At 37.4% G+C, this 15,263-nt stretch overlaps 1 protein-coding gene across 1 annotated transcript in view; it reads left to right on the top strand.

The window, feature by feature from the left end:
- nbas (NBAS subunit of NRZ tethering complex) overlaps positions 1–15,263 on the top strand; it is a 150,458-nt gene that overhangs the window by 77,407 nt on the left and 57,788 nt on the right. Inside the window, exons 42-44 of the mRNA XM_033990759.2 lie at positions 4,195–4,418; positions 4,927–5,037; positions 10,343–10,593. Of these exons, the coding sequence (XP_033846650.1) occupies positions 4,195–4,418; positions 4,927–5,037; positions 10,343–10,593 (586 nt within the window). The remainder of the gene's footprint in view (positions 1–4,194; positions 4,419–4,926; positions 5,038–10,342; positions 10,594–15,263) is intronic.

Below are 15,263 nucleotides of genomic sequence, written 5' to 3'. Positions count from 1 at the left end.
ATGCAAATTATATTGCTTTGAATTCATCTATCTTGCTTTTATTCAATTACACATTTTCATGGCTCAAATAAAAAAAAAAACATTCATTCTTAGTTTGAGCAGGCTTGCTTTTCCACAGCTGCGACCTGTAACTTGGCCTGATGGTGTAATTTAATGTAATGGTATAATAACGTCTTCATGGAGATAAGAAAAATACATTGCGGGTTGCCATTCTTCATCATTGTTTCTTGCCAACAGAAGTAAACTATTTTCACTTATGCATGCCTTCAAACTCCTTCAATCTGCAGTTGAAACTATGTGAATCAAAGTATTTAACAGAGTTTCAGGTCGACCAGAGAAGAAAGATGCCCTGGCATTGTTAAGCTTTCGACACAGGAAGCTAAAGACCACGGAAATGATTTGAAGACGGGGACATTTATTGACATGTCCTCCACCCTCACTGTGTTTTTCAGTCCATGGACCGAGCTGCGTTCACTGACCTTGTATACACGTTGTTGAATTGACCGGAATAATAAGCTAAACTGACTTCCCCACCTCAGGACAAAACCACTCTTATGTCCCTTCGACTTCACTTTCCACGTTGTACAAATTGCACCCTTGTACCACAATCATTAGCAGTCTATATTTTACCCCTGGGAGCTGTAGCGGCAAAAAAGGGGGGCCCTATTAGACAAATATGCACTCCAATTGCACTGCTGCACTCAAGTTGGTCCATTTGAGTTTTCAGTTGTGATGCCTTTGATGAGCCGGTTGAACAGTTTGTTGAGATTTTGCTTGTCATCACTTCTCTGAACCGAAGAAGCCACAGCGCAACTGGCTCTGTTCATAAATGATTATTCCATTAAAATTACTGGTTGTGTTTTTCTCCCTACATTCCTACCTAATTATATGGGAATACTGCAACCACCCGTTGCAGAATTGGGCCTAATGAAGCAGTTTACTGTATACCTAACATGAGTGTTGAGGGATGACATAAATACAACTCATTATTATCATTACTGTTTTATACTTTTGAGGGGGGGTCATGTCTGTACTTTAATCTATACCAGCAACGCAATACGAGACAAAGACCTGACTAAATATTTGTCAGTTAACCCACTCAGTACTGTTAAATTGTGTATAGCAATTATATTATCAAATTTTTAATTGAACTTGTAACTACTGGATAAAAGTACATTACTTACAATGTAAAGTATTTTTCCATCTTCAGTAGCAAAGCATTGTGGTGCTGTTGATTTTTGGCGATGACTTTGGCATTTTAAACCGATTTCTACTAATATGCATACAGACATGTAGTAGTAGCTAAAATGTACATTTAGTTTCTCAACCAGGCATAGACTATTTACAGTATTTAATCCAGTGTGTATCCAATATGGCAGTGGGTGAAGTGTATTGCTAAAGGACACAACAACAGTCATAGAAGAACCAAAACATGTTACAAATTCACCATAACTAGTCTATTTATTTGTGTATACTAGAATAGAACAAAGTTTTTACCATTTTTCAAACTCAAACTCATGCAGATTGTGCAGAGAGTTGGCTTCTATTAATTTCACAGAAAAACAGATTCAACCAGACTCAGGCTAATCACAGTAGTAAATGGGCGAGCTCCAAGAGTTATTACATTGTATTGAACCATGCAGCTTGGGGAGGAGCCAAAAGCATTTTATAAGCTCAGACTTGCTACTCAAATATAATGACATAGAAATTTTGAATGAAAATGAAAGTGCACATGGGGCTTATTTGTACAATACTACCTCATAAGCGACATGCTGTGGTATGTAAGTATGTGACTTTGCTGAAATAGTTTTAACAGTATTGAAAAGAACTGGCTGTGTTCCAACTCCATACAACAAAATTAACTTTTCTAACAGATCGTCTAGTTGTACTTGATTAAGTATCGCTAATGAATGTGTTGTATTCGGTTAGAGAATAGTAGAAAGAATATTTCATGTGAGATGTTTGGGATTTCAGTTGGGATTGGCAGAAAAAGTTAATTAAAATGAGGGATCCTTAATATTCTTAAGTAACCCAGAGAAAGAATTATGGGATAAAAGTTAGAAAAATGACATTGGTATAATTCAAATTGTCAAAAGGACAAAGTAGTGGAGATGAATGACAGCGCAAGAGTGTGCAAACAGCATTTCATCATAAAAGCCTTATTTCAATAAAGTTCTTCAAACATGGGCCTGTCCATCAATGTTCAGGCACGCTTTCTTCTTCTGGCTTTGCACACTACTTTGTGTCGCTCTCCGTCATGTGACAAATCCTGAATCCCATTCCCCGTTTGCAGCACTGCTCCTCTTTCTTCTAATGACACTAATGTCTAATTAACACACTAATTAAAAAATAAAGACAAAACCTCACAGTTTCATCTCTGGGAGAGTACAGAGTAAGGTAGGCTTGCAAACCTCTCACACCAAGTGCAACTTCAGAAAATGTTTAGTTCTGCTCGCATCAGTTTCATGAGCTAATATTAATCTACAATATTACTTATCTTTATTTTGTTTTTTTAACTACTAAGTTGTAATGTAAATAAATACAACTTGAACATGCCTCATGTGAAAGCTTTCACGTGAAAAAAATCACTCACTGAGCTGCAGAGGCTGCATTATTACTGTTTAATCATTGATGCTGAGGTTTAGGTACTGAGGATTCAGATCAAAGAGTGTCTTTTTAGGTTCAACTGGACTTCAGCATTGAAACTGACAATCAAATATATATATTTGATTTGAACATGTTTACTTCATATCTGGGGATACAGCTACATCATGTTTATGAAATGTATAATCAAAGTTTTACATATGGTCCCTTAAGATTTCTTGAAATAAACAGCAATTTGCCCCATCTAACTCAGACATTACCATAATCACACATCATATTTACATGTTGGATCTTGTTCACCATTTTCAACTCTACCTTTTTTTTCACTGTTTTTGAATTCTATATCTGCTCATTTTTAGACCACATCTAAAAACACAAAGCATGTTGGGAGCAGTATAATCAGTTCAGTGTTTCTGGCAGCTATAATTATCATATGCAAATGAGAACTACAAATAAAGCATATGATACCGCTGGGCCTAAGCATTCAAGATACCAAAAAATACACATTTAGGCGTGTGTTTAATTAGGCAGATGTGATGAGAGCAGTCTTCACCCCTCAATCACTGTACCCCCGCTCTCTTACTCCCAAAGCCAAACTGCTGTTACCTACATTTTTGGCACAGTGTAAGCTTTTTCATGAGGCTGAATCCGGGCAGGCAACACACTTTTTATTATGGAAAATTGTTGCCACTTTTGTAAATGGCTTTGTTATATTGTCACTAAAGACACAATGTAAAGTTCAAGACGCTTTCATCAAGTTCATCAGGTCAAATTGCAAATTGGTTTCTGTTCTTAGATGAAACACACAGCCTTTTCAAATCTCAATAGGACCATAATAGGCTGTAGCATTTTCATCTTAGTTTAACTACAGTTTGAGAGCACTGTGGTTCATGTGGCAGAGCGGTCCTGTAACTGGTCGCAAGTTTAGTGGTTTAAATCCAGCTCTAACAAGATCATATTGTTGTGTCCTTGGGCAAGACATTTCACTCACTTGGTGTGTCAATGGAATGGACGCCTTTATTGAATGACTAAAGCTCTAATTTAATGCTTTGAGAATCTTGTTAAGTACGATTTAAACTGATACCACGATTGACCTAATATTAAGACATATTATGTAAAATCAACTTTTATGAGCTTTTAACCATGATATAACTGTGATTCTTCAACATAAGCCTATACTCAGAGTCTGTTTCTCCACCCACATCTCTGTACTTACCTGTTTATTTAAAAAAAAAAAAAAAAAAAAAAAAATATGACTGTAGGCCATACATGTAGGGTTCAAAAATGGCACGCAGACATTTTTCAACAATAAGTGAATGAAAATGTGCTGCTTGCTACAATGAATTTTCACCATGAAAAGGCAAGCCCTATATTTTTAATTGACCTGTTTCTATGATTAAGCTGTTTATACAACATACCCCCTCCAAAAAAGCAAAAAAAAAACAGAAACCATAATATGTCTTCTTTATGTTACATTCATTTTTCATGTAGTCCATTATGATAAAAAGCTATTTTGACATAAGCTCTCATGTGATCCGTGTAATACTCCACGCTACAACATGTTTAGTAACCACTTTTTCCTCTTTTCAGGCCGACCCTAAGCAGATGATCCGATTGGTTACACAGCACGTCTCCTCGTACTCCGGCTGGCCACAGGAGCTGCAGAAGCTGATAGAACAGCTACAGATGTACAACGAGCGTCTGATGGACTTCACCCAGGCCCAGGTCCTACAGGGGCTGGGCCGAGGGGTTGACGTACCTCGCTTCAGCTCTGACGCAGACTACAAGAAAGAAACCATCCTTGGACTGACGGAGTATGAATTTTTGTACACACTATGACAATGTGATAGTATTTTTTTTATAATTTAAATATTTTTATTTCACTGATAAACATGGAAAAACATACCTTAACTGTGAGTGGGATTACATCTCCACAAACCTGACTGGTACTTGGCTTGGAGGAGGGCCCTTTCCTGCTTGTCTGCATGGAATTGTTGTTCCTTTGGCTGTAATATTCCTCAGTATGGCATTAAACATATCCATCTCAATGAAGAATGTTCCAAAGTATGGTTTTCACTGTATTTCCATGGAAGTTTGCAGGTGATGTGCACCGTCCAGAAAGTTGCAAAGTGTAGCTCTAAACATTAAAAATAAATAAACAAAAACGGTGAGGCAACACATAAAGCAGTGCATTAGTATTAACAGTAGGCAGAAATTATAGTCTGTGGAGGATTTTATAGTTGAAAGTGTGTGGGAGTGAGCTGGCTGCTTTATGAAATACAACCTGATCATTATGTTTCTCTCTGCTCTTGTGTATTTCAGGACCCTGGATGATGGCGTGTACAAAATTGCGCTGTCCCTGGCAAAGCGTTACAGTGTTCCTCTGTGGGAGGTCTACATGACTCACCTTGAGTTCCTATTTACCGATAGCGGGTATATGTGCTAGACACACACACACAAACATTACAACATAGGCTGCCATTTTTATGTTCTTTATAGTGTATTGGTTGATATTTCATTGTTGCTTCTTTCTCTTGAGTCTTAGTGCTACCGTGAGTACAGTATTACAATGTTAAATAAAATGCTCATGTGTAATCAGAGAAATGTGACAATAATGCAAGGAACCTACGCTCATCTCACTTTTATGTACTTTTTCACTTGCATTATCATAACTCTCCTAAAACACAAAACCTCTTTTCACTCTCACATTTGATTCCCATCAGTTACATAACACATATCAGTTTTGTTATGGATCTGTCTTGTCTTTGAACTGGTATTAATTGATATCAGCTACCAACCAATACTTTAAGCTGAAGTATATATATAAACATCGTGGAACTGAAAAAGCTGAATCGGTGCATCTCTAATAAAAATATAAATAGCATCAATATTATAAAATCCACAGTTTATATAAATTTCACCCAAAAGAGCCTGGACTAGTTTAAAAGTGTGTATTTTGTGTTTTAGGGGGTATGAACGTGTCACAGCCTATTTTCATAATTTATTTGCTCTCTGACTTCATAGCCGGGAATCTGACTAGCTCTGCACCTTTTACTTGTTTTAATAGAATGCCTTTTCAGCAGAGTGGAGAAGGGTGTGTGTGCATGTGTGTATGTGTTTGCACGCACCCACCTCAGATAAATATCCCTGTGTCACATTCTGATATAAGGAAATGCTTTATGGACCTCACTTAACCATAAATTACAACCTATATCCCGTTCAGAGCCCACCATAGCCGCTTGGTTGTGTGTTGCTTTCTGCCCAAATCTCTGCACCATGATAAATGTGCAAAGAATATTCATACTGTAATCTTGACGGGAAGAATCTGCTATGTGGGTATCGATTTAACGGATGGATGGAGGCAGGGCCGATATAAATAGAGAGAAGGTGAAAAATGTTAAGGAAGTGATGCATACAAATAGGTCTATAGGTAGCACCATGCTTTTATTTGCTAATTTAAAGCAACCGTACATATTTAGACAGGAGTTTGTTTTTACTATTTTACCCATTGATCATTATGTAATTTAATGGTTAGACATACTTTCACTGGTGTTACGTTATATTGTTAACTACATCATTGGTGGGGATTGGGTTTTGGTTTATGGGTTTATCTAGCGCAGTAGCATTGACTGTCTGTTTAACACAAAATGAGCTCTTTGGACAAATCAATGCAAATCACTGACCTCCCCCAACCTCTGTCAGCGTTTTTCTCTCCATAAACTTTTGTGGATTGGTACGGAAGCCTTCAGGGACATGTTTTTTACACTGTATTGGCATTTTAATGACAGCCCATAAAGCAATTGAAAAAGTCATTGAAAATAGCAAAGGAAGTTGTAATGTTTATCCATGGGCTTAAATGATTTCCCGAGGTGCCCTTTAACGTCCATTATTTATGATTTAAACATTATTTGGTGTTAGGACAATGTAAGTAAATTTGTTTTAATCACTTAGGGTTTTAGTTGAAAGGTGATAATTATTAAGTTAGAGATTCTGATAAGGATTTGCAATTGGTTTGAAACTAAATATTTGAACAGGTCAAAATGAATGAGTATTTTGAATAAGGTCAGATTATCTTTACAGTATTACCAGTATTCAGTAAACATGGCTCTCACACTGTTCTTCAGTTCTTCCACTAAATATCTGTTGTGTTTGCTGAAGGCAAAAATATTTTCCCTCTGGTCCACCCTCAGCCATGGGGGTTTGGTTGATAAAAACACTCCGAAACAAACAGGAGTAGCATTTAAGCATGAGACGTTCACTCTCTTAGCTTTTTTGGTGACACCTTTTCCTCATGTTTATTCTCTCTTTTGCCTTGGGGCTAATGAGGACATCTCATCTGGAAACATGTTGCTCCAAACACGTTTAAATGCTTTAAAAATCCTATAAAACTATTTCTATTCATGTTATTACTTCTTAAAACTTCTACCCTTGATGTAATCATATTCATTATGTAAGTGTTATTTCCATCTCCCTAACACTAATCATACTTCTACCCTGTGACACTTTGCCCTCTCTGGGACCTGGCAAATTAAAGATTTCTTCTCCGAGTGCGAGCGAACTTCTGTCACCTCATCACGAAAAAGTTCTACTGTCTGTCAATGAGTCACTTTTTAAATTTTTCTTAATAAATTCTCATTTCTTAAATCCTATTTATAGACATGTTGTGGAAAAGTTATTTTTACCTCTGTAATTTAAAAGATTATTTTGTGGACCTCCTATTAGCAGTTTCTGACAGCTAATTAAGATAGCTCTGTTGTTTACATCCTGCTGCGAAAAGAGAGACATGCAACATTTAATCACGTCAAATATTTTCACCAAATGAAATCTCTGCATGTGCTCAGCCTTCTGCGACCATCACTGTGTTTACATGTAGAGCTGAGCGGGACCATGTTGTTGATTAGGTTGATTAATTTCTTGCTTTTATTTTTTGCTTTTTTTACTGGAGAAGAGAAACTCATTGGATGGAATTGTATAAGGTATAGTGAAAGATGTAGCAGGATTATACAGTATGTACTTTTACATCTGTGGCAAGTGAATAGGCATCGACACAGATTGTGTAGGTGAGGAGAATTAGGTTAGATGTTTGTGTTGCAAAGAAAATACCTTGAAAAACATGAGCAGGGTGAACTCCTCACTGATCTGACTTTTAACTTGGCATGGTGGCTTTATCTGATTGTCTCCATGGAGATGATTTTAATTCCATACTATCAAATAGTCCAAGGCTATGCAAAGCCATAACATATCCATTGAGCAAACCAGATGGAGGCTTTTCCACTAGAAAAGCTACATAGTGCACCTTTAAAGTACAAATAGAATGTACATTGTCTCTGACCTCATTTTCTATATACGCTTCTGGTGTAGACTTTGAGTAACTTGAATGTGGCTGTTCTGAGGGCTTGGTAGTCTGTTGTTTCCAATAACATAATTGCATTTTTGGTTGGCATTGTTTACCATTTGCTACAGTGGCCATTACTGTTTGGTGTTGTTTTTGATTAGAGATTCATGTTGCTGTGAAGTGGCCTGAGGCAGCCCGATGCAGCCTGACTGTTAACATTACATTGTTTTGGTGAAAAGACCAAAACTGCTGATCCTTTGTTCAGAAACACAAAGAGCATTTCCTCTGCCACTCTCACACTGATTATAAATGACAGAAGGCTCATCAGGCCTGACGCTTCAAACAAAAGCTATTGCAGCATTATTAGCACCTTTTGCCCTGTTACACTGTCACAGCCACACATCTCAAATTCTTGAAATAAAATGCAAACAAATCTTCGTTCTTATGAGACCTTTTTTTAATAAACTGTAGTGTTTGGTCTGTTTATTGAAAACCGTGGGTTAGGGCTGTGCTATTAATCTTTTATTAATAGAGATGTAGTCCTTAATTGTCAATGATCATCTGGGGTCTTTTTACTCTACAGCCTACAGCCAATATTCTGTCAGTAAAAGTTGGTTGGGAGTATAGTTCAGACTTCTCTGATCACACTTAAAATTGTATTTTAAGGTGGTCAAATAATGCAGATTTACATTCCACTGTGTACATCATTAGTATACAATATTTGCATATGCAGTACTGCTTCAGAATCACAAGTCAAAGAACCAAGCTTAAAACTGATAACTTGAACTAACCGGTCATGTAGAAGTAAATGGGACTGCATTAATTTCTGAATGTAGTATTTCCCATTATTAATTTAGTCTAAATTATCTTGATTATTTATACAGTATCATCTAGAATACAAATAGAACTAGTTGTATTGGTAACATTTTAGAAAAACTCTAGTCAGTTGGAGAAATATTAATCACGTCTGACTTTGATAGACACAATTGGGGAGCTGTTTGTTTGAGTTTTGGATATGGGACAAAAATATGTTTATTTAGAAGATTAAAAAGAAACATCATTCAACTGCACAAGTTTCTTGTATTTTTAAAAGTGGAAATTAATCCTCTCCGATCCAGTTTGTCACAGTGCCTCTGTTGAAAAATTAATTACAAAAACTCCAGGCCTCTCAATGTCTATTAAAATGGGGGTGAAGTCCACTCTTTTGAAGCCTGAGTTTCACTTCCACTACCCCCCGCTGAACTGCAATCTGTAAACAAATTAACAGTAATGATGGGGTGAATTTAACTTGCATAAAATCAGACTACAATAATATGCTTAATAATGATCTAACATTCTGTGGTGTTTAATCCCGTCTGCCTGATTACCGCACCAATTAAGGATGAATATTTTAAGATGGACAAAACGGTTAAATTCCCACTAGATAATGGAAAGGAGGAGAGGAGTAGTACTTGTGTCTTGTGATGTAGAAGCCAGGCAAAAACACAACAGCAGAAGTGGCACCAAAGCGGGCGTGCAAAGAACTATCAGAGGGACAAAAGACTCACTGGGGAGAAGGAGTGTGGATTTTCACAGAGCACCTTTTGTCATCAGAAAGAGAGAACAAGCATGCACGAGAGGCGACATGCTGGCTTTGAACTACCATAGTAACACAACTCAAAATGGGTCCAACGTTGTGTGAGCATCCGCCAACCTCAGAGGCTGCCTTCAAACACTATTGTTCTTGGCTTAATTCAATTTGAGAAGTGGAGTTTGACAGAGGCTTCAGGCTCATTTAGTGTAAAAAAAAAAAAAAAAAATCACTAGTATTGCTCCTTCTGCAGCTGAATCTATTAAAGCCCCCGTGGTGAATATGATTAGTGCTGTTTACAATGCAGGGCTCACATGCTGTTTCAGAAGCCTGCTACCAAAGTTTAAAAAAACAATATGTCCTGAAGTCATCTCATTCTTAAACATAAATACTTTTGATATTACAACAAATTGACAAATTGATGAAAACAAGTGAATGGTAAATGTTTTTAATTTCAAGGCACGCTTTGTGAAAGTTAGGTGCGACTACCAACTTGGCTGAATTTCATGTATTATTTGCCCACCAACCTGATGAAGGACTGTTTGATCCCAGATTCAATCACTACATGCAGTTGTTGTGTCTTTGGGAAAGACACTTACAGTCTACCATATACTGTCCATATTTATGAATGTAGTATGTGGGTGATAGGTGGTGGGTGACTGTGGTGGAGATTGGCTGCCTTGTTTTCTTCATTCTTCAGACTTTGACGTTGAATGAAACAGATTTTTTTTTATTTTTTGCTCAATTGTCCAGCCCTAGGTGAAAAGTAGTTCAGCAACCACATACTAATCTTAGGAAGTACAAGGTTATAATCAAACTTCTTGTCTCTTCAGGCTCTCCACAAAGGACATTGAGTCTCGCAGCGACTCCCTGGGTCTGTTTGAGACACTGAAAAGTGATCCTGAGGCGTTCCACAGCCACATGAACAAGTACGTGCTGCCCAGCGTGGAGGCCTCCGATATGGGCCGCCTGCTGTACTACTACACCCTGCTGGATGCCGCGGGCTGCCACCCCTACGTCTCTACGGCGATCAAACCAGACACTCACGTCAAACTGCTCAAGAAGCTGCGAGCTGTGGCTAGCGGTGAGGAAAATGTTGTCTACTTTAATAACAATATCTGAATATCTCCTTGTGGGTTAGAGGGAGTGGGAGAGGGGGGTTTCTGCGGCTTAGAAGAACAAATAGATTTAAAAAAAGAAATGTTGGATATATTTTGGTGGGGGAGTATTTTGATCATTGATTTTAATAAATAGCTTTGTAGTCTTTTTTGGCAAGTAGGCTTTATTTTAATACAGTACAGCATGAAAGTTTCAGGAGTTTGGAGTAACATTCTGCCAATTGTCAACGCTGGAACTCGAACCCACAACCTTGAGGCTGCAGCCCTATATGCAAACTCTGACCTAATCGCTCATGAGTGCCCAACAGTATTTTTTTCATTTAGTTGGTAATCACTTCCATATTCTTTCAGTTTTATATATATGAACTTTGTAAAGCTGCTTCAGAATTACACGAGAAAGACATAGAACTCTTTTCCTACTATGTCACTGCAATATGAGATGTACAGGGGCTTCGCTAACAATGTTCAACTGCAAATTATTTCATGCTCTCATATTTATTATGACTCAAACCTCTCCTAAAGCAGTTGTAGTAATTTTTTAAACTCTGAAATAAAATTATAGGCTGATGATAAAATCCTGTCTTTGGAGTTTGCAATGTGATAATGAAACACATTTACATATGAAAGAGGTGTGAACTTTGCCGGCATCACAAATTTCTTAGATAACACTTGCACTTTCTGGTACATTTTTGTCAGCCAGATGCTCCCTTTTTTAGTCTTGATGTCCAGGTTGTGGTGTGTCACTAGTTCTTGCTCCGGTGGTCGAGGAGCTAAAGTTTTTTTGTTGCGATTTCGGAGGAAGTGTCAGATCTCAGTGATAAAGGTCAGCGAGTGTCAACAGTGTTTTCACGGCTCACTTGCTCCTTCTGCTCCCCAATCACGCCGCAGTTTCTACAGATGACACATGCCGCACTTTACACTAACTTAAAAAAGCTTGCAAGTTCATCCAATTAAATCTAACGCAAATAAGAGGTGGAAACTTCACAGATTTAGGACAGTACATTGCATCAAGAGGTATTATTTGTCTTCACTGTTCTAGAAGCTGCCTTCTAGAAGCTCCAGATCTTTTTGCAAGTCTTATGGTTTGATCAGCAAATTCTGAGGTTGTGAAACAAGGATAATGCTTCAGTTACGCTTTTTTCGTTCTGCTTCAAATCATAACCCCATTATTAATTGCTGTTGTTTTATGCAGTGCTGTCTCTTGGCTCCCTTGTCCTTCGCACACATATTCACGCTGATGTCACAGGTACAAAGGCTGGTGGAATTTACCCCCACCTTACAACTCCTAAAAACTCCTAAATATTACCTTACCATATATCATATTTTTACATTTTTAACTAAATTTGGATGGGAAGTGAAGGCTGGTCTGTGTCCATGTTGGTCCAAAATTATGTCATAATTTACTGTGTATTACAAATTGAGCTGCAATTGCAAACTCTTGGCTCTTGTTGTTTCTCTTGTTGTTGCTTGACCCCGCCCTCTCCATTCATCCAAAACCAGTGCAAAGCTCTCTTCACTCTTCACCATTTGACACTTTACCATTAAGAATATCCCCTTTATGACTACATTTAATCAAATAGTTACAAAAGCCTTCCTTATATAAACAAAGTCAGGTATTAGTGTCTTTAGTGTCATTATTCACATGTCATGATCTGAGTGCGTTCTCTTGTGGGCATAGTGGTTTGTGGAGGCAGACATAGGTGGGTGTGGCTGTGGAAATGGGACATGTAAGTCTGCGGTTTGAGAATATGAGTCTATAATTGTGTCAGAAAAAGCCCCTCTCAAACTGATCACAGTGTAAGGGATGTCTGAGTGTGGTATTCCCAGGTGCAGCGACCATGGAGGGCCCCCCCCCCCCCCCCCCCAAAGGCTGGGCCGCTTTAAATATTTAAGCTCCAGACAGAGTGCGTGTTTTTCTGATAATGTGTCTGAGTGAGAAAGTGGTGGATGGGCACGGACATTTCATCCATGTCATGTCATGAGTAGTTTCCTATATGCTGTAGACTCAACTAAATCCATAATGTTCTCTCGTGGAGATGAATAGGCCTGTCACAATAACACAGTTTCAAGTTACTAATTTGACCCATCTACATCATATAAAACATTCCCCAATAGTGCAAAGGAAATATACATATGATAAGATGTTGTTCCAGCTTTCATATAATTAGTGATAAGTTGATATAGTAATCGTCATGACAGGCCTAGCGATGACAAAGGAGGTTTTTGCATAGTTGCATAATTAGCTATCTAAGTGGACGAGCTCAGATACGTAAATAAGACAACAGACAAATAAACATACTCTATACTTGCATATTCACCTGTTTGCCAAAGTACTACAGAAACACATCCCATGTCAAGTGAAAAATGTCCACTTTCCCTCTAAGATCAAATTTATTTTTTTTTCCAGTTGGACATGTTTCATTTCATGATATAATATTTTTGGACAACTCCAAAAAGTATGAGCAAGTGAGGCTTGGTCCCATTCACAGCGGTCACAAGCTGTGTCTACTCCAGGGGACTTTTTGGAGAGTTGCACCTTTGACAGATGTAGTCTATGTAAATGTTTTAATTGCAGTAGACCATAACGGGCATACATTGAAGAAGAGTGGACATTGTCTTGGGCTTTGGTCTATTGGATATCAGTGATATTCACTCCAATGTCTTGCTGCCAAGCTTCATTTAGATGGTCCATTGTAGGTATATGTTCCAAATCCAGCAGGCCATTGCAGATTTTAGAGATCGAGCCTTTCTTCAGTGGGATTTTCAAAAGCATAGTATCAAGTTCATACTCAAGAGGCTGAGAAGGGAAAGATGGGAACATTGTTTTTACATATTTGTAAATTTGTAAATATTTGAAGAAGTCTCTCTTTACTATCTTATATTTTCCACAGAGTTAATCAAAAAAGGCAGATGTTTGGATAAACAGATCTTGTAAGGAATTTATTCCCATGATTGCCCATTGATTGAAAGAGATTTCCAAAAGTACTGGAGTAAACTCATGATTATGTATTAATGTTGTAATATCTTTCCATTTGAAGTGTTTTCTAATTTGGTGCAAAATTTACTGAATGAGAAACCATAAGATTCTTAAATCTGGGAATAGTAGCTTTTAAAGAAGTCCACAGTGAAGTTGGATGGACACTTTTTTCTTCTATGTCAACCTAATCAGCCTCCCCAGCATTACATCAAAAGGACAAAGATCGTTTATTACATGACCAGTAATAAAATCTGAAGCGAGGCAATGCCATTCCCCTGAGCTCTTTAGGTCTTTGTTAAAATGATTTCTTAATCCGAGGGGTCTTTTTATTCCAAATGAATTATGAAATTAAGATATCTAATTTGGAAAACAAATGATTTGGTAATGGAATATGGTATGCAATAGAATAAAAATAAAACATTTGACAAAACATTCATCTCTATAATGTCAGTTCTACCTACCAGAGACTGGGGGATTCATCCATTTATCCAAGTTTTGTTTTGTTTATTCATACAATGCTGATTTTATTTTTTTTAAAAAGACAGGACAACTCTTGTGTCATATTAATACCTAAGTATTTAAATTTATTCTTATATGAGTTAATGTTAATATGAGTTAAGAGGGGGACCAGACTGTTAAGATGTTTTCTTAGTTTTAAAAAATGGGTACTTTTAGAAAAATGTATTTATATCCCGATACTATCCAAAAGTTCTTCAACTGTGACATTATGATAGGGAAGGGTGTGTTTAGCATTTGATACATACAACAACAAGTCAATGGCATACAAAGATACCTTATGTTCCATTTCCCGTCTAATGGTACCCAAATATCTCACATTTATCTTCAATGCAATGGCCAAGGACTCAATTGCCAGGGAAAACAATAATGGGGACAATGGGCAACCTTGTCTTGTTGATCGACCTAAAGAGAAGTAGGATGAATGAATATCATTAGTTTGTATCGATGCCTTTTTGGTGTACATACAACAACAGGGCCGACAATATATAATCCCACTCAACCCTGTCAGAGGCCTTCTCCACGTCCAAAGAGAGCAGCAACACCCGATTATTTTTATTTTCTTGGGTTTAAATAATATTTATCAATTTCCTATTGTTGAAAGACAGGTGTCTGTTTTTTATGAAACCCGTCTGAGCTTGAGATATCACAGTAGGAGGTATATTCTCTAGACATGTGGCCGAGATCTTTGCAAGGATTTCATAATCGACATTTAATAAACTTATTGGTCTGTATGAACTAGGCTCTAAAGGGTCTTTACCAGATTTGTGCATGAGTGAAATCATAGCTTCATAGAATGATGGAGGCAGCAAACCTCTAACCAGCGCTTCATTAAACACCTCCAACAGCACTGGGGAGATCTGATCTTTAAAAGTTTTATAGAACTCTACAGTATATCCATCCGGACAAGGAGCCTTTGAGTTTTGCATTTTAAGTATTGCTTGTTTTCTTTCTTCTAATGTTATTGATTTTTCTAATATGGCCTTGTGGTCAGTACTAACTTGAGGTATACTGAGGTCTTTAAAGAAATTGTCAATTAATTTAGAATCCCCCTTTGATTCAAATGTATACAGTTTGCCATGAAATTGTTTCAACGTATCTTTAATCTCTTCTGGGTGTGTTGTTAATTGTCCCAAACCAGTC

Source organism: Periophthalmus magnuspinnatus, chromosome 24 (assembly GCF_009829125.3).
Source record: "Periophthalmus magnuspinnatus isolate fPerMag1 chromosome 24, fPerMag1.2.pri, whole genome shotgun sequence".
Lineage (NCBI taxonomy): Eukaryota > Metazoa > Chordata > Actinopteri > Gobiiformes > Gobiidae > Periophthalmus > Periophthalmus magnuspinnatus.
This window is presented reverse-complemented; position numbering and strand designations above follow the sequence as displayed.